This window comes from Marmota monax, unplaced genomic scaffold (assembly GCF_021218885.2).
Source record: "Marmota monax isolate L192 unplaced genomic scaffold, Marmota_monax_Labrador192_F-V1.1 WCK01_AAM20220418_F8-fsc00155, whole genome shotgun sequence".
In the NCBI taxonomy this organism is placed as follows: Eukaryota; Metazoa; Chordata; class Mammalia; order Rodentia; family Sciuridae; genus Marmota; species Marmota monax.
In genome coordinates, this window is record NW_026694554.1 from 1,721,014 (window position 1) to 1,747,229 (window position 26,216).

At 34.0% G+C, this 26,216-nt stretch overlaps 1 protein-coding gene across 8 annotated transcripts in view; it reads right to left on the bottom strand.

Annotated features, from left to right (window-relative positions):
• Window positions 1-26,216, bottom strand: part of Klhl13 (kelch like family member 13) — a 182,983-nt gene that overhangs the window by 56,605 nt on the left and 100,162 nt on the right. For 2 of the 8 annotated variants that reach the window (XM_046420970.2, XM_046420967.2), the window contains exon 2: window positions 18,824-18,889. The exons of 2 other annotated variants lie outside the window; for them this stretch is intronic. Coding sequence is in view for 4 of the 6 variants with exons in the window: in XM_058571667.1 (XP_058427650.1) it covers window positions 18,824-18,889; window positions 20,584-20,624 (107 nt within the window). In the remaining 2 variants the exon portion in view is untranslated. Of the gene's footprint in view, window positions 1-8,192; window positions 8,481-8,849; window positions 9,141-18,823; window positions 18,890-20,583; window positions 20,762-26,216 lie in introns of those variants that run through there. 4 more of the 8 variants (XM_058571667.1, XM_058571668.1, XM_058571669.1 and 1 more) reach the window with 4 other exon arrangements.

Sequence of the window (26,216 nt, forward strand, 5' to 3'; positions counted from 1 at the left end):
GGATTAACTGGAACAATTTCTTACAGTGCTTGTGTAAACCTAACATGATTGTGTTCAATGAAGTATGCATTAGACAGAATAATGGCCTCCCAAGGATACACATATCTCAACCCCAGGAACCTGTGGATAGGTTGTTACATGGCAAAAGGGATTTTGCATATTTGACTAAGGTTAAGGACACTGATTTGGAGAGAGTATCTTACAGTATACAGATGGCTCAATCTAATCACCTGAGTCCTTAAAAGTGGAAGAAGAGTGGGTCAAAGGGAAATCTAAAAAGGATTCAATCTGCTGTTATTGGCTTTGAAGAAGCAAGGAGAAAGCCAAAAGCCAAAGAATGCAGGCAGCTTCTGGAAGCCAGCAAGATGATAGGGACCTCAGTACTACAGTCACTGAGAATTGAATGTGGTCATTCAATAAGCAAAAAAATAAATTAAAAAAAAAAAAAGAAAACAGATTCTCCCATAGAGTCTTAGTCCTACAGACACTTTGATTTTAGACTGCTGAGACTAATATCAAAACTTCTGACTAAAAAACTATAATACATTTGTGACGTTTTAGACCATTCATTTGTAATAGTTTGCTAGGGCAACAATAAAAAGCTAATAAATTGAGAGATTTTTTCATTGAATTCTTGCACACAGTTAAGAAATGGGATAATAGTCACAAGAAAGTACTAAATATACTGACTGGGGATGTGCTAAAGAGAGCACAGCAGCTCTAGCACTGTCCATGGTGGCTAACTTCCATGAGGAGAACAGGTAGGTCATCAATGAAGGTGGAATAATGCTTTAAGAAACTATTAAAACATCAGAAGTTAATCCCAATATCATATCAGCAAGTAAACAAAAACTTCCCAATATTTTCCTAAAACTCCACCACTTGACAAGATACAAAATGTCTAATTTCTTTTTGTACTACCACCACTTAATCCAAAAAAAGCTTTCTCATCTATCATCTTTCTGTTTCTTCTATCCCTATTAAAATATTACCTAATTAATAGCATAAAAGTAACCAAAACCTATAAAAATGAAAATGCATTAGAGAAGTCAAGAGCTTTGAAATCAGGCAGCCCTGAGTTTGAATGTGGACTTCACTTATTACTTGATACATTACACTGAGCAAGTTAACTAACTTCTGTGAACCTGGATGTCCTTATATGTAAACAGAGAGAAGACTTATTTTTTAGAGTTTTGGAAAAACATCATGCAAGGTGCTTAGCACTTTTACAGCTACACATTTTTAAACTGGGAATAAATATGTCTCATATAAAATTGAGAATATCTAATATACAAGATAAATTAAATTTTTAAACTGGTTTTGTTTATATTTTCCTTATTGAAGGATTTTTTTTCATTTCTCAATCAATATTCTAAGAAGCACTCTCAAAACAAGTTGGGTATGTTCTTATCTTAGCATATGAAAAATGGGAAAAAAATTGATAAAAAATAATAGGTATCTTCATCATAGCAAGTTTTCCAGTAAAAAGTATTTCAGTGTAAATGAAAACAAAATCACTTTATTTTAAACTAACATTTCATCTTGTTGTCTGGGAACAAATTATTGCTTCTTGGAAGGCAATATATGTACCCTTATATGATATAAAACATCTAAACAATAAATTATTCCCTTCCAACATGAAGGATGGCTTTCTATCCTTTTTGTTCAAAAGAATACCATTAAGTTTAAGCATAAACTTCATTTTCCATGCTGTACAATATGCACTTTGAAATTTGGTACCTATCTCCAACTTATTTCTCCTCATTTCTCCCAGACATGTTTTTCTCTTATAATGTTTTCATTGCCCTTGCATTCATCATCAATACTAAAATTACAGTAAACAAAAATTTTATTTAACCTATTTGTCTTGGGTCTGAATTTTCACAACAGTAAAGTAAGCAATTTAGTTGTTTATGAATAAAGATAGTATGGGAGATGAAGAAGAGTCATTCTGAATGGACACAAAAGCTATATCCCTAATAGTCACAAGAGTTATGCCTGACATGTAATAGTGAGTAACTGCTGAACATTTTAAACTTAACATAAGCTGGGTGGAGTGGCATACGTCTCTAATCCCAGCAGCTCTGGAGGCTGAGGCAGGAGGATCACGAGTTCAAAGCCAGCCTCAGCAAAAGCATGGTGCTAAGCAATTCAGTGATGCTCTGTCTCTAAATAAAATATAAAATAGGGCTGGAGATGACTCAATGGTTGAGTGTCCCTGAGTTCAATCCCCAGTACTCAAAAAAAAAAAATAACTTATAGATGGGCCCTGACATAACAATAGTTTGACTTATGTTTCAACTTTACATTGGTGTGAAGGTGATATGCATTGAGTAGAAAACACACTTCCAATTCTGAATTTTGTCCTTTTCCAGGATTAATCATATGTGGTATGATAAACTTTTAGGATGCTGTGCAGTGGCATCAAGGTGCAAATCCCAGTCAACCACACCATCATAAGGATATACGACCAACACTCTATATTACACTGCACTGGTAAGCTGGATTGTTGAGTAGATTAGGTGTACTAAATGCATTTTGACTTATGATATTTTCAACTTTCAAGGTGATTGAAAATGAACTGAGTACTTCTGAAACTGAATTAATCAGGAACTTCTTTATGTATGGATTCCCCAAAATTATCAGGTTTATACCACCTATTTCTCACAGTCTTGAAGAAATAAAGCAATATACTATGGCTGCCATTTCAATTTAAAATAGAATGTACAATGCATATAATTCTTACAACTGCAACAAAGTTATTAACACAAATAACTCAGTTCTTTCCCATCTCTCCCTCTCCCTCTCCCCTAAATTTGACTCTACATAGGTCTCACCTAAATATGCTAAATGTCAAGTTGAATGTTTGGAATTCTCAGTAACTCTGGATTTCCCATGATGGTGTGAAAATTTGCAGTTATGTCTTTCTTCCCTCTGGAAGAAGGGGGTGGTGTTTGGGAAGGGGTAGGGTACTTGGAAGCAAGACTCATTTCAGCATAAAAATAATGAATATACATAAATTATTGATGAGCAAAATTCTTCAAAGTATCTAAAAGCAACAAGAATACTAGCTATCTTTAAGATTTGTTTAATAGTATTTTTTGTTTGATAGTGTTTTTCAGTTACATTAAATGGTGTCAAGAGGCCTTTAAAATATATGCAGGCTGGGGTTGTAGCTCAGTGGTAGAGTATTTACCTCTCATGTGTAAGGCACTGGGTTTGATTCCCAGCACCACATATAAATAGATAGATAAATAGATAGATAGATAGATAGACAGATAGATAGACAGACAAAGGTTTGCAAAAATATATGCAATAGGGCTGAAGACAAAATTTTAACTTTACTTGCACATGCCAGGCTTCCTTAGAGTACAAGATCTAAAGCAGCTGAAAGAATAAACACTGACAACAAGTAGCAAGCAATCCAATCATAAACCTCCAAAACAGAAGTGTGCAAACTCTAAATTCATGAGGGACAAGTGTAAATTCCATAATTAAAAAATAGCATAATCCCTGGATCTTTTAAACAAGCAGAACATGTGTTTAAAAGAGAGAGATGTCTTTGGGGCTGGGGTTGTGGCTCAGCAGTAGAGCGCTAGCCTAGCACATGCGAGGCCCTGGGTTCGATCCTCAGCACCACTTAAAAATAGGTGAATAAAAAAATAAAGGTATTGTGTTCAACTACAATTAAAAAATTAATAAATATTTAAAAAGAGAGAGAGAGATCTTTTCCTAGTAGGACCATATAGTGGATCACATTCAGATGCAGAATCACACATAAAGATTAACATGAAAAAACTATTTAGGTGAGGAGAACTGGGAGAATATATGGTTTGGAAATCATGGCACATGAGATTTTCAAGCTCAAATGTAATAGACAAAAAAAATCTATATAGCCACATTGGTATCAGGAGACTAAAAAAAAATAGGAGGAATTGATTTTGCTCAACAAAAAGAAGAGCTGTCCATGAATGAAAGTTGCTGCCTTGGTGAGGTAGTGAGCTCTTCGTCACTGACCATGTTCAAGGAGGACATGTATTGCAATCTTTGAGAGGTCTCACAAAGCGACCCCTGCAATAATTAAAGGGGATGTAAATTCTCCAAATGACCTCAAAGATCACTTGTATCTCTTCTGCAAGTGCAGACAAGGCACATTCCCAAAGAACATGCTACAAAAGTTAGACTGAAAGAATTGTTCATAGGTGTTAGCTATGTTATTTCTTGACACAATTTTATTAGAGTGTGCATATGTAGTAAAAACAGATTAAGTAGACCCACAAGGAAAAGTTTGTGGTGACTGTGAGAGGAGCTAAATATTCCTTTCTAATTTGAGATTATCAATTTAAAAATTTATTTTACTAGATAAGATTTCTTAAACAAATCTAGATATATTCAATAAATTAGGAAAAAGACATTCTTATAGGAAAGAAATGTCAAAATAGAAAACACGTTTTTATGATGTCTATCTTTTGAATCACCCACAAACAAGGAGAATTTATATAGTATGCATAATTTTTCCCAGGAAATCTAGGGACTTAGCTTTATTGATGAAATAATTGAAAGCAATCATTATAAAATACTGTGCTATTAGCATTTATTATAAAATATAGTTTACATATTAAATAAAATAATTGTATACAGGAAGCTCACTGAATACAAGTGCAGGGGCTAAAGGAAGCCAAGTCTAGTTTACTAACACTCATTGTCTTTTAGCTTGAGAACCATAAAATTCTAACAAATACATCTCACATTATCTTTCTTGCTAGAATTCACTGTGATACTTCACTGGCTAATTTTTACCTAATTGTATGGTCATACTATTATTGTCAAAATTTGCTGCTTGTGAAGAATAGATAAAAAGATTGCTAGTGTTAATCTTGTTTATTTCAGTGAGTCCTTAGAATCTTAACAATGCATTAACCCCATAAAAACTGGCCTAAAGGAACCATTTGCTGTTTTAAAACGGTGAATAGCAAAACACCAGAAAATAACTTAGATGTGATTGGCCTTTAAGCTTTATTAATTTAGGCAAAATGACAGGGTAATTTATATGGTTTGCACCTGTCAAGAACAGAGTCTTTACTAATGCAGTTTACAATGACCAGGAGATTCTCCCTCAGGCTAAGGTTGAACTTCAACCCACTGTTGAACAGACTGTAACACAAACACATGTCATCAAGGACTTGAATTCTATCAAGACAATCCCTTAAGAAATTCACATTTATGATATACCACCATTCAAGTGTTCAAATCTGAAGCTGAAAGAAGATTATATCTACCCAATAAGGACTGTATCATCCTAAATCTTTTGTCTTTAAGATACTCTACTTCTCCTGTATCAAAAATTGTTCTAGCAACACAATTTTAAAAGCGTTTTATGCTACACAGAAAATCTATTTTCCTTAAAATTGCCACAAATAGTCCATCATCAAGAAGTCTGAAGATTGTTGAGACATTTCAAGTGTCACTCAGGGTTTTTAAAAAGAGAAAACAAACTTGGACTTTAAATGCACAAAGGAAAAAAAAATAAAATAGTCTTTCTGTTCAAGGTTTGCAGAAAGTGAAATGTTTTGTACTTTATCTTCCACTAGCTTAGCAGCACCGCCCTATCTATAGCATCAGTAAAGAGCTACAGATAAGCAGCACCTACACTGGGTTTAGAAAGAGACCATAAAGAGCCTTTATATTTTTCTTTGCTTGCTCAATTCCTGCAACACATTTTTACTACAATCAAGCAATACTTCAATGAAAACCACATAATATGTATTAGACAAATCACAGTAAAAAATGATAAACATTAAAAATCAATACTGATGCTATACAATTGTACAAACAAAATGATTTTATATCAACTGTGAAGAATCCTATACTCAAAATATTTAAGTTTTTACAATTGATTTTACAGATAAATTTCTAGTAGGTCACAATTTTTTAAGCAGTCAGAATTTATTTCATTTCAATGCAAAGAGTTTAGGCAAAGAAATTGATTTAACCTACGTTTGGCAACCAAACAGTTGTGAGAGCAAATATACTACTTGAGTCAGTAATCTAACGTAGTCTTCATAATTTTTGAGTAAAATTTTATGTTAAACTTATTATCAATTTTGCATGTAAGAGGTTTATGGAATATAAAGAAATACTGATGAGAACATGTTAAATATGATGTTTTTATTTCATGCCAAGTGGGGCAATGAACTATGATCTAAAATAATCAAAAACTACACATTTAAAAAAACACCTGATTTAAACTCCCCAAGCAAGTGTTTCCCTATATTTAATATTTTCTCTTAGTGTATATGTACTTAACAATAATTATTAAAATATTTGTAAAGAAAAATAAGTTAGGTGAACTTAATAATATATAGACTGATTTGAGTCAAAATAGTTTAGCCTCCCATTAGCTCTTCAAACATATTTTTTCATTCTACCTATGTGTACCACCAATGATCAATATTTGACATTGTAAGACCTGTGGTATTTTCTGGATTCTATCTTCTAAATCAGTTCACTCATATCATCCGGTCAAAGAGGTAAATACTTAAAAGGAAAAAAGTGACTCACTGAAAGTGTTTTATTAAGTTGTATCTGGGCTTGTGGCTAATATGAATTAATAAAATATGGGCATATATTTAACCATCCCTAAAAACTGATAAATCAGCTGTAATTGGAGCTGTGATTTAAATCTTTTGGACAGTATGAATACTAGATACATTAATAACCATTATGAATTGGAACCTGCTGATTTTAGTGGAGTTTTGTTTTGTTTATGATAAAGTTGTTTCTGGTGAATCTTTCGTGATTTCTCACCAGCCAACATTCATAAAGTCAACAGGCATATCCTATTTTCTCAAATAGTGTGAAAGAGCTCAATTAACTTGTCCACCTCCATTAACTTGTCACCTCCATTAATTTATGCTTTTGACAAAAACAGCTTTTGAAAATCAGATATAGCTGGATTTTTTTACAAATATATTCTAAATTTTACTTCATAAGAGAAACTGTTTAACAACCTATAACAGATAAAATAACCTGTAGCATCAAAAAGGAATATAAAATAATAATCTGAAAATGATTCTGAAATGTCCTCATTTTTTAGAGCTTTCCAGGGAATCATTTCTTTTGGACTGAAAGCATAAACACACTTCCTCAGCAGCTGAAAGCCTTTCAAAGAACCAGAAATCACTGTGTATCTGAATCTCATATAAAACAAAAAACTAAGTTAAAAATGGTAACTCACCAGAATTTTACACACACAATTAACCTAAAGCAGGGAAAAATTCCCACACCTTTCCTACTGAAAGATATTTTAAAGGGAACACTTATAGTTAAAACATTTTTTGTACTCAAAAGCTTTTCTTGCACTAATTTTGTTTTTTAAAAAGGTCCAGCTTTCCTTCACTTCTTCCTCCACCAAAAAAAAGGATTGTGAATACTACTTTAAAAGAATGTTTTGTTATATCTCCTAAAATTTGTTTTTAAAGCTACGCTTTATAAATTTAACAAGATTTTGGAAAATTCCAAAAAATCTTGGATAGACTTCTCAATTCATTTCAGTACTTTTTACTTAATATACATTTCTAAAATAGTAACATATAGAATATTTTTCAAACCTCTGCATATAAATAACTGCTCAAAGTATAATCTGCAAGAATTCAAACTTACACTTCAGAACTCAAATGACAGAACTGAAAAGATGCAATGTCAAACTTACTAAAATTTATATACAACTACAGTATAAAAGTCTTGATTGAAAGACTCATTTTCTGACCAATATGTTAACTCTGAATGTTTCAAATTCATAAAAAATACTATAGAAGATATAACACACCACCAACATCAATCATCGTATTTTAAGCCATTACACAAAAGAAATAATCAGGTTTTAGATATATAGAAATTTTTAAAAATCCCAAGTTAAACATTAAAGTTTCCTAATGCAATCTCTTGGCTATACCTTTGTGCTTTCACATTAGTAATTAGATTAGCATTAAGCACTTTTTAAGTGAACATACTATAGGAAAACAAAACAATGGTAAAATGTGGGCATGCCAATCTCTTTAAATGTTAGCAAGCATGAGGATTTTCTAATCTTGTAGGTTTCGGGATATTGCTGTTTAGGGGTTTCCCCGTTTTGTCACAAGGTAGATTCATGAATGAAATCCCACTTTAATATCCTATTTTCTCTCACTTACATGTATGCTGGAGAAAGTGGAGTTGACCTGGATGTTTTAAGCACAGGAACTGGGAATTTCCAGATAGCAGGAGAGCTCGTTTTCCATTTCAATGGCATGTTGTCACCACGGTACTACAATAACAGTAAACAGCGTTTCCATAACAGACTACCAACTAGGACTTCCATTCCACACTGTACTGACACAGCAGTGGCTGCCGCGGAGAATAAGCAAAGGATTCTGCCAGTGCCCTTAAACCGTTGCTTCCAATCTGTAAAATAGGACTGCAAGGTACCTCCTTTCAACCCTCCTGTCCCCTAAAGCAATATGATGATTCTATCCTTTCAACACAACAATAGTGCCACCTCGTTAGAAAAGCGTTGACTGCAGTGTGTGTGTGTGTGTGTGTGAATATATATATATGTACACACACACACACACACACACACACATATATATATATATATATATATAACTGCACTGTGCATACCATACAATGCAGCTTTAGTTAATAAAAGCAGCTAAGGGTTTGATTTTTTTTAAGCTTGCAATGCTATTGTTCTATCTTAACAGGGATACTGCAGCACTATAGTATATTCTGCACCTATTAACCTGATTTCAGACCAATAGTAGCAGGAAAAAAATAGATGGGTTTCATATGAAAATGAAACAACATACCTACTCAGAATACACTTGTCATCCTCTGAACATTCTTCTTTTGAGCTGCAACAATACAAATGGGATATAAACCTCAGCATAGCCTTAGGCCACAGCTAATAGAGATCAGTGACTAAATTCAGCAGCCTGCTTTCCTCCTGTGCAAGCTCTGGCCACACAATACAAGAATGCCATTATGGGAAAAGCCCGTTTAAAAATGCCAATCCCTCTGTTTTCCAGTTAGAAGAAAGCAAAATGTAAGAACAAATATAAACTGCTGCAGAACTCTGCACGCTCTTCTAGTTGCTTCTGATTCAAGTTGCTCTCCTTCCCCTATTTTTATTTCCAAGCCGGGATGAGCAAAATCTCATACATTTACAACATGCCGTGTAACTCGAATATCTCTCTGCCTTCTGCAGCAGAGAAGTACAGAATAGCGTGCTCTTAATAGCAGTCCTCGGAGGGACGCTATCAACAATCTAATTCAATACTGCCCTCCCCTTCTTCTTCCCCCTTTCTCCTCCAGTTCACCCCCCTCACTCCTCCCCCACCCGCCCCCAAACAGCTCACAAATTGCCTAGAGGAAAGACCAACGCTGCTGGCCAAGCAGGTGTCCAGCAGGGACCACTCCAAAGCTCAACAGCGGTCCAGTAACCTCTAGGGATTAGCGATTGTCACAAAGGTTCAAAAATTGAAGCTGCTGTCAAAGGCAGCTTGAGATATTTCGTGAAAGCAATGGCAAATAAAGGGTTCATCTATATTGTTTTAAAATACTTCCAGAAAATAGCATTGTGAATGCTTCAAAAGTGGTGGGTGTTTTAAGTTTCTGCTTACAGCACCAAAACAAATTCATAAAATTTCTACACAATTCTAAAAAGTAACAATAAGTTAAAATGGTATTCTGCTGAACTCTTTACTTACAGGTGAAGTATTTTACTTCTAATGTAGGCAAGTGTTAATCACTAAAAACATACCATCATAACACCCTTCTATGTCTACGTGAAGATAAAATTATCCATCTCCATCAATGCAAGCTTAATAAAGGCAGATCAACCCTGAAACAAAAGTCACTCCCTTCTAACAAAATCACTGTAGTGACAAAGAGCTCATATTCACTTTCATGTCTGTATCCAAACAATAAACTGTGCTTCCAACTGAAATACTCAGCTTGCAGATACTTTTAAAATATTCCTGTTTTTTAATATTAAGATTTAATATGTGAAGAGGATTTTTCATTTGTATTTAAAAAGCTCAGATTATAGTAAGAAGCTACTTTCACAAACTCCAAAATACACAATTTAATATACCAGAAATTCAGCACAGAATCACCTAAGATAATCACAAGAACCATCCTTTTAAAATACAGGTCAATATGGAGGCAAAAAGACAAACTATTTTCTTCCTATGAACTACAATCATTATGTATATGCAACATACACACAAAAATACATATATGGAGAGAGAACATTTATTTTAAAGCATCCATCAGTAATACATGAACTTTATTAATATTAAATTGATGTTAGCCACCACTACCTCATATATAACTTTTATTCAATCTATCATATACAAATGCCCCTCAAAAAACCCAAATTACATTTCTAACTCCTTTTAAGTACTTGTACACAAAACTGTTGTCATAAAAATCTTTAAAGGAATCAGAGAAAGGAGTATTTTATCAATACCTTCATGGCCAAAATATATTTAAAAGGTTAAAAAAAACTCATGCCACTAATACAAATATACCATAGTCAATGTATTTTACATTATAAAGTTTTAGTGTTTAAATCAGAAATGTCCCAGGTACAATTATCAGTGTCAACTTGTTGAAAACCAAAGAACACACACACACCCACACCCACTCACACACATACATGTGCAGGCTCACACATGTATGTAGGCATCAATGTTGGAATGTCTCATTCCACAGTGAATTTCAAACAAATTTTCAAAATCTGAAGCATTTGCAAATATTTAAAAATATAAAACATAAAAAGCTATATAATAATACATAGTAAGAGGTGATATTTTAGAAAGGAGGTTCAATTGAACATTTTCATGCTTATGAAAATTTTACAAAGCAGTAATTACAAATGTGACTTCAACTTCTGAGAACAAAGACCCAAAAACTCTACAAAAATCCATGGAGTGAAGTGTATCTAGCAGTCTATTTGTCTATAGAGATTCCTCAAAACTTCTTAGCAGAAAATAGGGCTAAAGAAGAGTTTTCCAAATTTCTAAAAAGATATTTTACCCCATTATGCAGGTGAAGACCATTTTATTGTAAAGATTCTCAAGTTATTATTCTTTTGTGAACATCAACTGATTGAGAAAAACCAACATTTTTTTTTCTAATCTCATTACATTCCAAAGAAACCAAATTCATTAATTTTCTGCATTAATTTTGGTCTAGATTTCTCATAGACATAGAGTGTAATACTAGTTTTGTGGCATTCCAATATTTTTAATATTTATTCAAAGTAAAGTAAAAAGAAAATAAGACTGCTTCCTTGCACACCATCCTCAGCATCCTTAAAAACCCAAAAGCTTGTGGTCATTTATGTATATCTAGTTCTTATTTTTGCTTTAATAAATTGCTAAATCATTTGTAATTTTCTCTCTTAAGCAAACAAATATTATGCCAAAGGCTTTAAAAACAGTCCTTTGAATAGAAATGTGATCCATGAACTATACACGATTTTAATTTGCTTAACAACATTCCTCATACATCATTTAGAAATAAACTTCAGCCAGGTAAAATTACCCCAATTACAAATTAGCAGTATCCAAGTTAATCAGATTTTACTATCCTGGCAGATACTCTATTAGCAACTATGAATATATTTATAATAATCATTACATTCCAGAATTAAAATTATTTTCATCTACAGAAAAAATGAAGAAAATTATTAAATATGTATTTAAAATATAATTTTATGCAAGCTTAGTGCTCCACTACTTTAATACTGAGACTGGTAAATATCAAAAACCCTCAGTCATATCATAAGAAATACTGATTTCATTTACAGAACACTTGGTTTCTATTACAGACCACTGCATAAGACAGGATAGAAAGACAGCATACACAAAAGATCTTCAAAGCATGTTATGAATATTAACTAATCACTTAAAAATACCTGTGAAATGCATATTTTAGAGATATAATAAACAAAGGACAATGATGGTTCTTGGCCAAGGCACAGAAAGAGTCATTCTTGGCCAAATGTTACAACACAGAATTCCTGGCTCCTGATATAGGAAGAGGAGATTTTTAGAACTTGTAAAACTCTTAGAAATCATCTTGCTGAGTGCCCTCATTCTATAGATGAAAAAACTGGAACTCAGAGATGTTAATTTGTCCAATGTCACCATTCTAATTAGAAGCAGAACTGTTCTCAATCTCTAATCTAGGACTCCCTCTCTAGAATCTCTACTGTCTGTCTTTAAGTCAGACCATTCCGTAAGATATATGTTTTTATCTGAAGTGAATCATTTTCTGTAAATGTCTCAATGTATTTTAAATAAATAAGAACTAGAGAGAAGCATTCACCCCACATAGTAGATATACACAGAAAGATAGAAGTAGGAAAGACCCAAAATGAAAAAGGTGTACATAAGGAACTATTTCCAAAATGTCCCAATTCTACAAAACTGTTTTAAGAATAATCAGAGAGAAAAGGGTAAATACAACTTAAGCCAGTCATAGTATGGGACAAAAGTGAAAAGCACAAATATCAGCCAGGCACAGTGGCGCACATCTATAATTCCAGCAGCTTGGGAGACTGAGGCAGGGGTATTGAAAGTTCAAAGCCAGCCTCAGCAACAGTCAGACACAAAGCAACTCAGTGAGACCTGGTCTCGAAGTAAAATACAAAATAGGGCTGGAGGTTTGGCTCAGTGGTCGAGTTCCCCTGAGTTCAATCCCTGGTATTCCTCCCCATCGGGAAAAAAAAAAAAAGCACAAATAATTGTCTGACGCTTTCCTAAATAACTTAAGTAAAATTTAACTTGCTGACCAGTACCACCTAATACATTGTGTGCCTAAACTCTCTCTCCATTTTTTCTTGATATGCCCTAAAAACATACCGACCTTTTCCTTATAAGGAAAAAGTTAACCTGGGGTAGGTACAGCTAAAAACTAAAAACATCAGCCACATTTTATATGAGCAGGCACTATGTAATCTCTTTAGCCCTGACAATGTCTCTGCAAACTAATCTAGATTATCAGTGTTATTCATGTTACCCAGACAAGACTGTAGATCATGACAAACTATGTGCCCCGTTTATGTTCTACCAATCAGTATAAGTACTTGGACAGCAACCAAATAGAACTGTTAAATCTGTTAAAGCACACAAAAATTCTGGACAGAAGAGTAAAATTCTACATATATTTTGGTTCCTTCTTACAGGAAATAGAACTGTTCACATTTATAGCTGTACATATTTGTGTTTATCTGTTATACAGATTTCTAATTATGTGTGTATACGTGTGTGTATCTCTATTTGGTTATATCAAATTGAATATAAAATACATTTAAAATCTCTTACTACATATATATGTAGTCTTGCTATAATCAAAAGGGGAAATTCCGGATGTTTTTCAGAGATAACTATGTTAGAAAGTGCTATCTTGAAAATTTCCTTAACATAACTGTGTGGATCCTTATATTCCTACAAAGGATCTATGAAGACATAGCACAACTGTGGCTATGACTATGTCTTGGATTTACAGAGTACCTACCAATCATTCATAATATAAATTGAGTATGAAGACATAATTGTGCAGGCACATACTCTTGTACATGCATAGCGAATTCTTTTTTTAATTTTTTTTTAGTTGTAGAGAGACACAATATCTTTATTTATTTATTTTTATGTGGTGCTGAGAATAGAACCCAGTGCCTCACACATGTGAGGAAGGCACTCAACCACTGAACTACAGCCCCAGCCCTGAGAATTCTTATTTCATGTTGACATAAATAATGTGAAACTCAGGACTCTCTCAGTCTGCAATAGTTTCATAGGCTAGGAAGGATACTAAGTAGGGCAGCAATGTGAGGAATTGGTATGTTGAAAAGTCAGTAAGCACTAGGGAAGGGTTCAAAGAAGAAGGCAGCAGCAGGGACAAGGAAGATAATGATTGGCTGAAGGGGAATGGAAAATCAGAACAGTAGTAATTCCTGATATTTATGTAACACCTTCTGTAGTTGGGAAACAGATGAAAGATGTTATGGTGTTAAGACAAGAGTGTATATATATATATATATGTGTGTGTGTGTGTGTGTGTGTGTGTGTGTGTGTGTGTGTGTCTGTGTCCAGGTACAGTGGCACTTGCCTATAATCCCTGTAATTCTAGTGGCTCAAGAGGTTGAGGCAGGATGATGGCAAGTTCAAAGCTAGTTTTATCATCACAGTGAGGCTCTAAGCAATTCAGTGAGACCCTGTCTCTAAATAAAATATTTTTAGGGGGTTGGGGTTGTGGCTCAGAGGTAGAGCGCTCACCTAATATGCATGAGGCACTGGGTTTGATCCTCAGCACCACATAAAAATAAAATAAACATATTGTGTCCACTTATAACTAAAAAATAAATATTTTATAACAATATTTAAAAAAAAAAAGGCTGGGAATGTGGCTCAGTGGTTGAGTGCCCCTGGGTTCTGTTCTCAGTACTAAAAACAAAATCAGGTATGTGTTAAAGAAAACCATCCAGAATATATATTTAAATAAAATAAATTGTTCTATGAGGGATCTCTGCTCTCACCTTGAATAAAGATTTTTTTTATCTGTTTGGTTATCTCTCAGCAATTTCCTAAGTATATCCTTCAATTACTTTGGGCAAATACAAGTCATTGCTAGCTTTTCTGATGCATTGTACATAAAACATTCAAACTTGTCAAAATAAAAAGCCATTTTAAATTTGCAGTGCAGGCTGGGTGTTTGACTCAGTAATAGAGTGCTTGCCTGGCATGCATGAAGCCCTGGATTTCATCCGCTGTAATGCCCCACCACCACCACCAAAAGAAAAGAATAAAGTAGAATGAGCTTGCAATTGAAGGAACAGTTAAGAATATGGCTGAACTAGATTAAAATATATTCATATAGAGCTTTTCAAATAATTGCAAAACTGTTTTAATTTTGGTGCAGCAATCACAGAAGCAAGATTAAAGATGCATGAAAACTACATATATATTTTTTATCTATAATCTTTATATTTATAAATTCTGAAATATCTTGCTAAGAATAAACAATTGCTAATAACATTTGTTTATGATAGTTAAAGCCTTTTAAACAATAAATGTATCACCATGCCAACCTCAAAAGACATGCCAGTCAATTCTTGATACATTCTAAAGTATTTTTTTTTTAATTTTTTATTGTTGGCTGTTCAAAACATTACATAGTTCTTGATATATCATATTTCACAATTTGATTCAAGTGGGTTATGAGCTCCCATTTTTACCCCATATACAGATTGCAGAATCACATCAGTTACACATCCATTGATTTACATATTGCCATACTAGTGTCTGTTGTATTCTGCTGCCTTTCCTATCCTCTACTATCCCCCCTCCCCTCCCCTCCCCTCCCCTCCCCTCTCTCTGCTCCCTCTACTGAGAGACCCTCAGAGTTATACAAAAGTACATACAAGAGGAAGTGAGGGGAAGGGGAAAAATAATATAAGGGGGACAAACAAATTCTAAAGTATTTTAGAACCACCCTGATTTTTTTTTATAAAATCTGAGTTTCTAAAAAAAATCTAAAATAGTATATCTTCTCTAAATTCCAATGTAAATCGATGAAATAATGATACTATTTTGAAAAACATATATAAAAAGAGTTATTATAGCCACATGTGAACCATTGGTGTTCCAGCTGAAAACAATGTTACACAATTACCTGGTTGTCCAATCTCTTCTCCCTATTTGTAAATCTTGATTACAGGTTTTTATAGTATAACCACAATAATATTTGAATAACCAGAGGCAATACTTTCATGGAAAGTTAATCCTAATGATTCATCAAGATTATATACACTTTAAATTTTCCACAAAAATGGTTCTTTATATTCAATTGTTTTATTTTTTACCATTTCCCAGGCTTAATCATTAAAACTTTAAATTCCCTATACCTATATCCACAGACAGTATTGGTAACTAAAAAGAAAAGGTTTAATTATATAATAAGTGAGAAAATCTTTTACTTCAAAAACAACTCAATATCAAATTTGAACTCTATAACTCATTACTCTAACATGAAGCCTAACAGTTATGTTAAGGGTATAGTTTATAGTCATGGTATTTGGTCTAACGGTAGTAACCAATAGACTTTTAGCAAACTGGTCTCTATTTTCATGACTATTTCTAGATCCTTTTCATGTTCTAATTTAGAATTCTTCTCTTTGTTGATTTTAAGTTCTCTAAAACAAGTAAAGGATATAGAAACAGTTGTATCGAAAGATGCCCAATATATAGTGGTAAGCCTAAATTATAAATGCTAACTAAAAATTGTGTAACTTAAATTTTCTATGCCTTCAAATAGCAATTTAATTAAAATCCTGTTAAAACACATCATTAGCACATGTTATAAAAAGTGGTCATGTATTGTGATCTAACCAAAGCATTGCTTTGGCATTATGCCTAACTTTATTATTTGGATGCAACAGCTATCCCATAGGGGGTAAACCATTTATTTTCCTTTATCTCATGTTCTATTATTAACTAAAGTGGATGAAATTTTGAATAAAAACAAAATTTATATTCTAGACTGACCCTAGGTTTAAGCTAGTGGTAATTTAATTTTAGGTTTCCTGGCAGCCTTTATAAGCCTGTCTACTATAATATGTTCAGAATCACTTCATGTCTTTAAAATCAAATCCATGTTTTAAATAATCAGTTATTTTAGTCATTTCTCATGGAATTCTGAAGCTACATAACACTTGGGTGAAAATATTTTCCCTTTATTTAGTATATATTTATTCATTCATTCCTTATTCAGCTTGATCTAAGTCAGAGACACTGTTGAGCATTTTTATGTATCTTCCACTGCAGGGTCTAGCCATTTTATTTAAATTCCTACAATACTGTTCAGACATTAAACAAAAATATTTATGTTTAGGGCCTGGGCTGTGGGTCAGTGGTAGAGTACTAGCTCAGCATGTATGAGAGACTGTGTTCAATCCCCAACACCACATAATAAAATAAAATAAAGGTATTGTGTCCATCTAGAACTAAATTTTTTTTTAATATTTATGTGTACAGGTCTCAAAAAATACCAGTTTTTGAGATTCAGACTCGTAAAATACAGAACAACAAAACACATATTCCAAAAGGCAAGACAGAGCTTCAACTGATACTCTGGGAAAGGCATTAGCAAATTTATTAATTAGGACCATGCTATCTTATATGTTAACTAAAATGTGTTTCTACTGAGGCTGTTTTTACTATATTACCCTTTATTGACAGTGCAACATAGACTTGATGTCAGAAATACCAAAATCAATCAATTCACTATGCTCAACCCCAACCCCCTAGAGAGGAGGTACATGCTAATTTAGTTCAGTCATCAATAAATATTGAAAATATATGACTTGCTGAATGTTACAAATATAGAAAGGAACACATGTGCCCTGGCTATAAGGCCCTCATAATCTAATCAGTCTGACTGGATATTTGCATATGAAACATAAAGGAGAACAAATATATTGACACAGTAAAGTCTGACCTATAATAGAAGCTTGGATGGCCTAATTTTCTAGGCACTTTAAAAAAAATTACTTAAAAATAAAAACTAGGAAAGGTTAGTTATTATAATATAAACATTTATTTTTCACCTTTTGATGGGAATCTTTCTGCCTTTTCACCTTCTTCAAGTTTAAAATGGACACAATCTTTTTTAAAAAATACTCACAGTCTCCAAAGTGAGCAATACCTATTGTGGTATGCTTCAGATGTGGACACAGAAATGTGGGTAAATAATATCTGTTATTCCTTACCCTTGCCTACCCCTTGGCTCCCACTGCCCTGGTTGATATGATTTCCTATGAAACACAAATGTTACTGAGAAAAAGGGTCTCTTCTTTTGACTCTTGTACAATTGAAAGAGAGAGAGAAAAAAAAAAGTTTAGACTTTTAAAGCAGATGCTCTCAAACATTAATATGCTAAGAATCAACCAGGGTAAATAAAATGTAGAAGTCTGGAGATAGGTATTTGTACTCTGCATTTGAAACAAGTACTCCCATAGCTTACCATGCCAGGTCTAATAAACTTAGAGAAACACTTCTTTTAAGGTCAAGGTTGCTAATCCCTGCTCAAAATGCCCCAACTATAGTAACATTCTGTTTTCTCTCTCAATCCCTAGCTTTCCTTAGCCCATCAGCACTGGCTGCTCACCACCAGTTGTCAAATTGAACTGTCCACAACCATTATCTTGAACTCCCACACTCCAAATTCTTCCAGGTCTGGGAGAATCTGAAAGCAATAGCATGCAGCTGGCAGACAGGCAGAGAAGCAGACAAAAAGATGAAAAGTGGGAGATTATGAGGGACAAGAATTTTTTAAATAGTATAAATTATATTGATTGTGTATTACAAATTTAAAAGCTAAAAACTTGTTTTAAACTTTTTTCCATGAGGAAGAATGTAAGAGGACAGCACAAGGCACCTTGGGTCTGGTTGCAGTTCTGTCACTAATTAGCTTTATGACCTTTAGTGTTATTTTCCTCATCTGTAAATTAGGAAAAATGCAACTTTCCTTGCTCATCTCATAGCAATGTTATGAAAAACAAATGAACTTATATTTGCAAAAGCACACAGGAAAATATAAAGCACAATAAATGATATGTGGTACTTTAATAATTTTTTAAATAAACACAAAATCTTAGACATCATCAAACTTTACTTGATAACTAAATGTCTTCTGCTCTCTCAGGGTCTTTTATAAAAATAAATTCTCATTGAAAAAAAAAGTAGAGGAAAATGCAGACCCTTAGACATACCCTGAAGTTGATTTTTTGAATATATCCTTGAAATCGGCTTGTTTTAAAGACAATTGCCTCCGTCTCCTGAAAGTGGAGTGCAAAAAAACAAAACAAAAAAGTCTGGTTAATTGTGGCTTCATTGTATTTAGTTCAAATTTTTCAAAGCATACCCTGAAAGCATATTAGCGGTAAATTAATAAGTCATATTTATAAACCCTAAACAACTAAGGCCACACAGAACAATTTAAAATTATGTAAATTGACTTTTTAAAAGCTTAACTAGAAAGTCATTAGATTCTATTTGTTTTTGGAAGCTCTCTTAATGTTTTAGAAACTCTGGAATAAAGATTGACATTAAGTACAACATTTATTTACAACAGATCTACAAGACTAAACTAGTCAAATTTGGACACAAGGAAACACTTCTCCAGTAAACATATACTCAGTCCTTGAAGTGATTTGTCATTTTCTAGCTTTTTAAGCCTAAAGGTCAATTCTTTGCTGATATACCGCTTTGCCATAAAAACCTGAAAGCAAATGACACACATTACAAGCTTTCAGAGAACAGATGGTTAATGTTCTTCTGGGCTCATTTACTACCAATTTTCTTATTTTCATTCTGCTTGTAATTAATAAAAACATATAAATAGATGTACTGTTTTCTAACTAGAAGATTTGGTGTTGGGGAAGTTCTGCCATTTATCTAGCTCCTTTAGGCAAACACACAAAAAAGCAACCTTGGACAGACACACTTCTGGTACTGCCTCAGGAATGCAGTTTTAAAAATAGAGACTACTACAGAAGCACTGCAGTATATACTGCCGACAGTCAACTCTCTTAATAAATTACAGCATGTTGGCAGATGTTTGAGAAGCTCTAACACAATATGTAATTTATTTACACTTATTCTATTTACATTGTTATTAGCTTCTAGAAAGTAAACATTAGCCTCATCTAACATTTTCTTCGAAATAATCTGTCTGAATTTTTTCTGGGTCATCTCACAAGCATTATTGCCTTATTAAAGTCGTAACTAAATCAAAGTCATAGTCTAATAGTATCTTTACAAAGACCTTGACAAAGACCTTACCTAAAAGATTGTCTTAAATCCAATGACTTTCAATGAATAAAGGTAAATGGCAAATATTTTCTTTCTTAGCATGATAAATTCTAAATACCATCTCCTTGCTGACAATATTGTTTCAAAGTCTACTTTTAAAATGCTATAATATAAATATTATTGTTGAACGATTAAAAGCTATAATAAGTTAAATTCATATTTGTCATGTTTTAGCACAAGCCTTGCCAAGCAAATAACAATTATAACATTTCCTTGCTTAAAAAACATTAAAATATCTTTAAATACATCTTATTTTATATTCCTATTAATATTATTCCTTTTCTTTGTGTATGTAAGAAGAATCTGGTGTGCCACCTTCTGGTAACTGAGTGAAATTATGTATTTCTACACAAGTCACTGTTCTTTATTTTAACTTTTTAAATATATATTTCTTAACCTGGATTACATTTAAGCTATATAAACAAATCTATACCACAGTCTGAAGTCAAATAAAATTTCCTTAGAGATTTTGTTAAAAATCAAGCTTTATATAAGCTCTCTATGATTTTTACACGGTTACCAATATGTCTCCTAAATTCTACAATACATGTAAAATTGATTTTTGTATACCGCTTCACAGCCACATATGAAAATAACAGGCTTGCTATTTCAATGAATAAGTAACAGCAGTAAATAAAGGAAAAGAAAGGTCTCTTACCAATAAGCCCATTTTTCTCTTAAGGTTTGAACTCTCATCATTTGTCATGTTCTTGTGGATCCCTCTCTCATCAAATTCTCTGGAGTTTTAAAGTTAAGAGCTGTGATGCACAGCTAGGCTCTGCTACATAGTAGCGCACCCCAGTGCATCTGGCTGGTATAACAGTTCAGTTGCAGCTCCCAAAAGCAGAAATAGGCTTTATATATTCAAAAACCTATGCACTGCTCACTTTCCCTTGATAGAAAATTGTACAGGTGTGCTTGAACTATTTATATTTCACATGTAAACTCCAGGTCAGATATGAAAATGGGGATCACATGAATTGTGAGCTTAATTCCAATAAATTGAACAGGAACAGAGTGTTTATCTTTCAAGCAGAGAAGGGGTGAGGCGAATTGCTAATACGAGATCTGACTTGGGAAACAACATGTTTATCTGAAAGTAATCTTATTTTTTGCAAGGGTCACTGTCCTTCTATTTGTCATACTGAATCTTTATTATCTTTCCTCTTTCCTCTCTCTTGCCTATAGAAGCCAGCCACAAATCCTATCATTTCTCTTTACCAATTTTCCAGGAATCTAATCCCCCTTGTTTTTTTTTTTTTAAAACAAATAAGGTGTTTAAAGAAGACACATGTAACTGGTCTCCCTGCATCTCCCATCTCAGTCTATCAATCACATTGCTTCTAGATCACTCTTTTAAAATGAAACTACACATGATGTAAATTGTGTTCAATGAACATTTTATTTTAAAAACATTAGTTGAATTATCTATAGGTACTATAGTTGGTGATATGGCTATAAAAATGAATAAGTCACAACCCCTTGGTCACAGGAAGCTCCTATTTGAGTGAGGGAAACAGACATGTATTTCAACAACACAAAATAAGATGAAGAAGCTTTAGTAGTACAGACTCAGATTTCTACAGCAACAGCAGAACAATGAAAATCTTGCTGCAACTGAGGCTGAAGAATGAGAAATTCATCAGACATACTCTAGAAGAAATAGCCTAGGCAGAACCGCACAGATTTGAGGGAGTACAACATGTTGGAAGGATCAGCAAAGTCTTCGATATATCTGGAAAGAGTTCAATATGACTGCAAAGAGGGTACAAAGTGTTGAGAGGAGTAGATTTTAAGATTACGCAGAAACCACACAGCAGAAGGCCACACATGACAGTTAAGAAATTTGTATTTTATCCTCTGAGCTTTGAGAAACCATTTGTTCAATAAGTGGATCAATCAAAGAATTAAGCAACTAAGTCCAGCACTTAGAAGTCACCATACATTCTAGCAGTTTGCTGTCCCTAGTATTCATAACAACAACTTGCCATTCTCTACTGTACCGGTTTTTTTTGTTCTTTCTCACTTTTCTCCAGGGGTCTGTCTTGCATGAAATCTTTTCCTGTCTCAACTTTTCTACACTCAACCCACCTTTCCAGGTACAGCTCAATTTCTGTTCTTTTCTGTGACATCTTCCATAGCAATTGTACTATACTTTTTTTTAACCATTCCTCCATTACAGGGTCTGTGTTATTCCTAACATTTAGCACATATTGTCCAAGAAATCTGTCATTGGACTAGGAAAACTGGCAAAGCAGGCAGAAGTCCAGGGTTGTATAAATTCTCCATTCTAACTGAATGAATCAGAACCCTCTTGTATCTCTGAAATGGAACAAAATTCAAATCATACAACTATCTAGCACTACAAATGATTGAGAGTAATTCAAACTACTTAATAGATATTAATTATCAAAGTTTACTATGAAATATATCAACTCATAGTTTACTAACATAAATCTTAAATAAATTATTATTTAATAGTTATAATAGGAATCTGAAGGGGTCTAGGATATACATGCTAGAACACAGGGAAGTTTAAATTTTTTACCATGCTAGCTTTAAAAACATGAAAATAAGCTACATGAAGCCCCCAAAACATAAAGGCAGATATATGAGGTTAAGGAGGAAGTAAAATATTTCCATTTGACAATAATTTTTCAACCTAATTTTCCATCCAAATACTCTTCAAAATATTTTACTTGTTATAAATGCCAGTTTAAACTCAACTAACAGAATTTCAAATAAAAGATTTTACTACACCTCTTTATTTTTAAGTGTCTCATTTTCAGTTCTGAGGTAGGCAATGCAGGTGTTAATATTCCCATTTCACTAATGAAAAAACAAAGTTGTTAAACGATTTGGCTTAGGTGATGTCTCCTGAGAGAGCTGGAAAATAAGAATCCAGGTCCCCTGATGCCCAATTCAGTGTTCATTAGTCACCACTGTATTACACTATTTATTTTAGGGGAAAACTACAAAGATGGTTCCTAAACATGCCCTTCCCCCCAAAACAAAATACTTCACACATTAATCATGGGAAAATAAATGGTTTGGGGAGGGGAGGGCCAGATAATATCTCATAGAGACTATAGGTTGGCTACATGACCAAAATTACAGAATGATCAACCTATTCCTATGCCAGGAATACCTTCTCAATGCCAATTCACAGAATTCCCTTTCATCTATCAGTCAGCAATTTCTTGGCATAGGCTCCAAACGTGCCATACTCTCTTATGCCTCATTGGTTTTTCACAGGCTTCAACTCGGAATTCCCTGCTCTTTTTTACAACTAAGAAAGCTTCTAGTCATGCTTATGTGTTCAAACATACCTCCTTCCATGAAACCTTCCCACACATCCCTTAGCAGACTCATGTGCTGGGTTTTGTATCCTCCTATAATTTAGCTCCTTTCTCTTTGAATTATAACTGTTTCTATGCCTCCCTACCCTATAAACTCCTGAGAGCTAAGCTTGAGTCTTCCTTACGTTTTTGTGATATATAATAGACATGTATTTCAACAACACAAAATAAGATGCAGAAGCTTTAGTAGTACAGGCTCAGAATTCTACAGCAACAGCAGAACTGTGAAAATCTTGCTGCAACTGAGGCTGAAGATGTATATTGTAGATGTATTTTGGAGGCAGTTGGTGAAATCAAGGCAGCAGAGATAGGTTCTTCCTTTCTCCATGCCTAAGCTCACTTTTCTGATGAAAATTTTAAAAGAAATCCTTACTCTGCAAAACTAATATATGCATCATAAGAAATATAATATTACAATTGCAAACAGTATGTTTAAAGGGTTCCATTTGATGTTTGCATGATAGAGCATGTGTGTGCCTGGCAGGGTGCCCAGCATAGCAGATATACAACAACTTTATGAGAGATGGATGTAGGTAGGTGTGGCTTACTCAGTAAGTGATGCTGAACTGATCTAAGCAAGGGGAACACTTAGCTCAGACAAGAAAGGGATATGCGAGTAATTAGTTTTCTAAGTCAAAATAGTATTGGTAATGCTAGAAAGTGAAAAAATGCATTTCATTGGTTTGTCACCAGCTAGACCAGTGAATATTGCAAAATGAAATAGTATCTCCAAAAACTAGTCATTTCTACAGACTGGAAATTGGAAAAGATGAAAGTGTATTCTTTGGATTGTTAAGTCTTATTGAGTTATGGTTGCAACCAGTGATGATGAAAGACTAAACCACAAAATCCAATTTTGACAATAACTGCTCCATTAGATGGAGCAAGAAAACAAAATAGCAAATTCGACCAAGCAAGCCACTGCCCATCACCAACACCCAGTATCACAACTGGTATGGTGAGCTGTCAAGAGTAAAGTATGCAAATGAGATGCAGGAGGGCCTAATGTTAACAAGACCCTTTAACTTTCAACATGTAGAAAAATATACTATTTGATTAAAGACTATGAATTCTGTTCCAATTACAGCATTATAATCTAGGCTTAAGAAAGTGTCTCAAATCTCTATCTCCCCACTTCCTTGCCTCCTCCTTCCCGCAGACTGGCAGGGTAGAAACATCAAGGATATTAACATAATGAACATTATAAAGAAAAAAAAAACAGGGTTTCTCAAGGGAAAAGCCTATTTGCAAAATGGTTTAACATGCATAGGTTGGGGAGGAGGGCAGAAGCTCCTGCAGCTGTGAGGGCTAACAGATGCAGATCATTAACTGCTAGCTCTGTTGTGTTCTGGGGGACAGTTGCAAGGGCTGGAGACTTTCACTAAAAAGAAAAATGTGATTGTATATGTAGTATTGGTATTTTGCTAACATTGGATTTTAATTTTGAAATACAGAAAGAGTCCATAAAGTCTAATGGGCTAGTTGGGAATATAAGAACAAGAAAGCCTCAAAGAGCCTTAATCTAAAAAGAAGATGGGTTCAGGAGCCACAGAGAAGAGTAAGATGACTAGGGAAACAGACATTAACATTTTAAGAAAAAAGTTTCAGGACAATGAAAAACAGCAGGCACAAATAGGATTTGATATTTATTAACCAATCAGAAGCCAAGATTCAAGTTGACACCCCATCATTTCTAATCCAAAATTTAGAATTAATTGTGCCTTCTTTATTGCTTTCATCATCTCAAGCTTTTATTCAAAAAACTTCTTTGACTACTTATTTGTTTTTTTTTGTTGTTGTTGTTGTTTTATTGGTTATTCAAAACATTACAAAACTCTTGACATATCATTTTCGATTCAAGTGGGTTATGAACTCCCATTTTTACCCCAAATATAGATTGCAGAATCACATCAATTACACATCCACATTTTTACATAATGCCATATTTGTTGTATTCTGCTACCTTTCCTATCCTCTACTATCCCCCCTCCTCTCCCCTCCCATCTTCACTCTCTACCCCATCTGTTGTAAATTAATTCTTTCTCCTGTTTTTTCCCCTTCCCCCTCAAATTCTCTTATATGTAATTTTGTATATCAATGAGGGTCTCCTTCCATTTCCATGCAATTTCCCTTTTCTCTCCCTTTCCCTCCCACCTCATGTCTCTGTTTAAAGTTGATCTTTTCCTCCTGCTCTTCCTCCCTGCTCTGTTCTTAGTTGTTCTCATTATATCAAAGAAGATATTTGGCATTTGTTTTTTAGGAATTGGCTAGCTTCACTTAGCATAATCTGCTCTAATGCCATCCATTTCCCTGCAAATGCCATGATTTTGCCATTTTTTAGTGCTGCGTAATACTCCATGGTGTATAAATGCCACATTTTTTTTATCCATTCATCTATTGAAGGGCATCTGGGTTGGTTCCACAGTCTAGCTATTGTGAATTGTGCTGCTATGAACATCGTTGTGGCAGTATCCCTGTAGTACACTCTTTTAAGGTCTTCAGGGAATAGTCCGAGAAGAGCAATAGCTGGGTCAAATGGTGGTTCCATTCCCAGCTTTCCCAGGAATCTCCATACTACTTTCCAAATTGGCCGCACCAATTTGCAGTCCCACCAGCAATGTACAAGAGTACCCTTTTCCCCACAACCTCTCCAGCACTTGTTGTTGCTTGCCTTCATAATGGCTGCTAATCTTACTGGAGTGAGATGGTATCTTAGGGTGGCTTTGATTTGCATTTCTCTGACTGCTAGAGATGGTGAGCATTTTTTCATGTACTTGTTGATTGATTGTATGTCCTCCTCTGAGAAGTGTCTGTTCAAGTCTTTGACCCATTTGTTGATTGGGTTATTTGTTATCTTATTGTTTAATTTTTTGAGTTCTTTGTATACTCTGGATATTAGGGCTCTATCTGAAGTGTGAGGAGTAAAGATTTG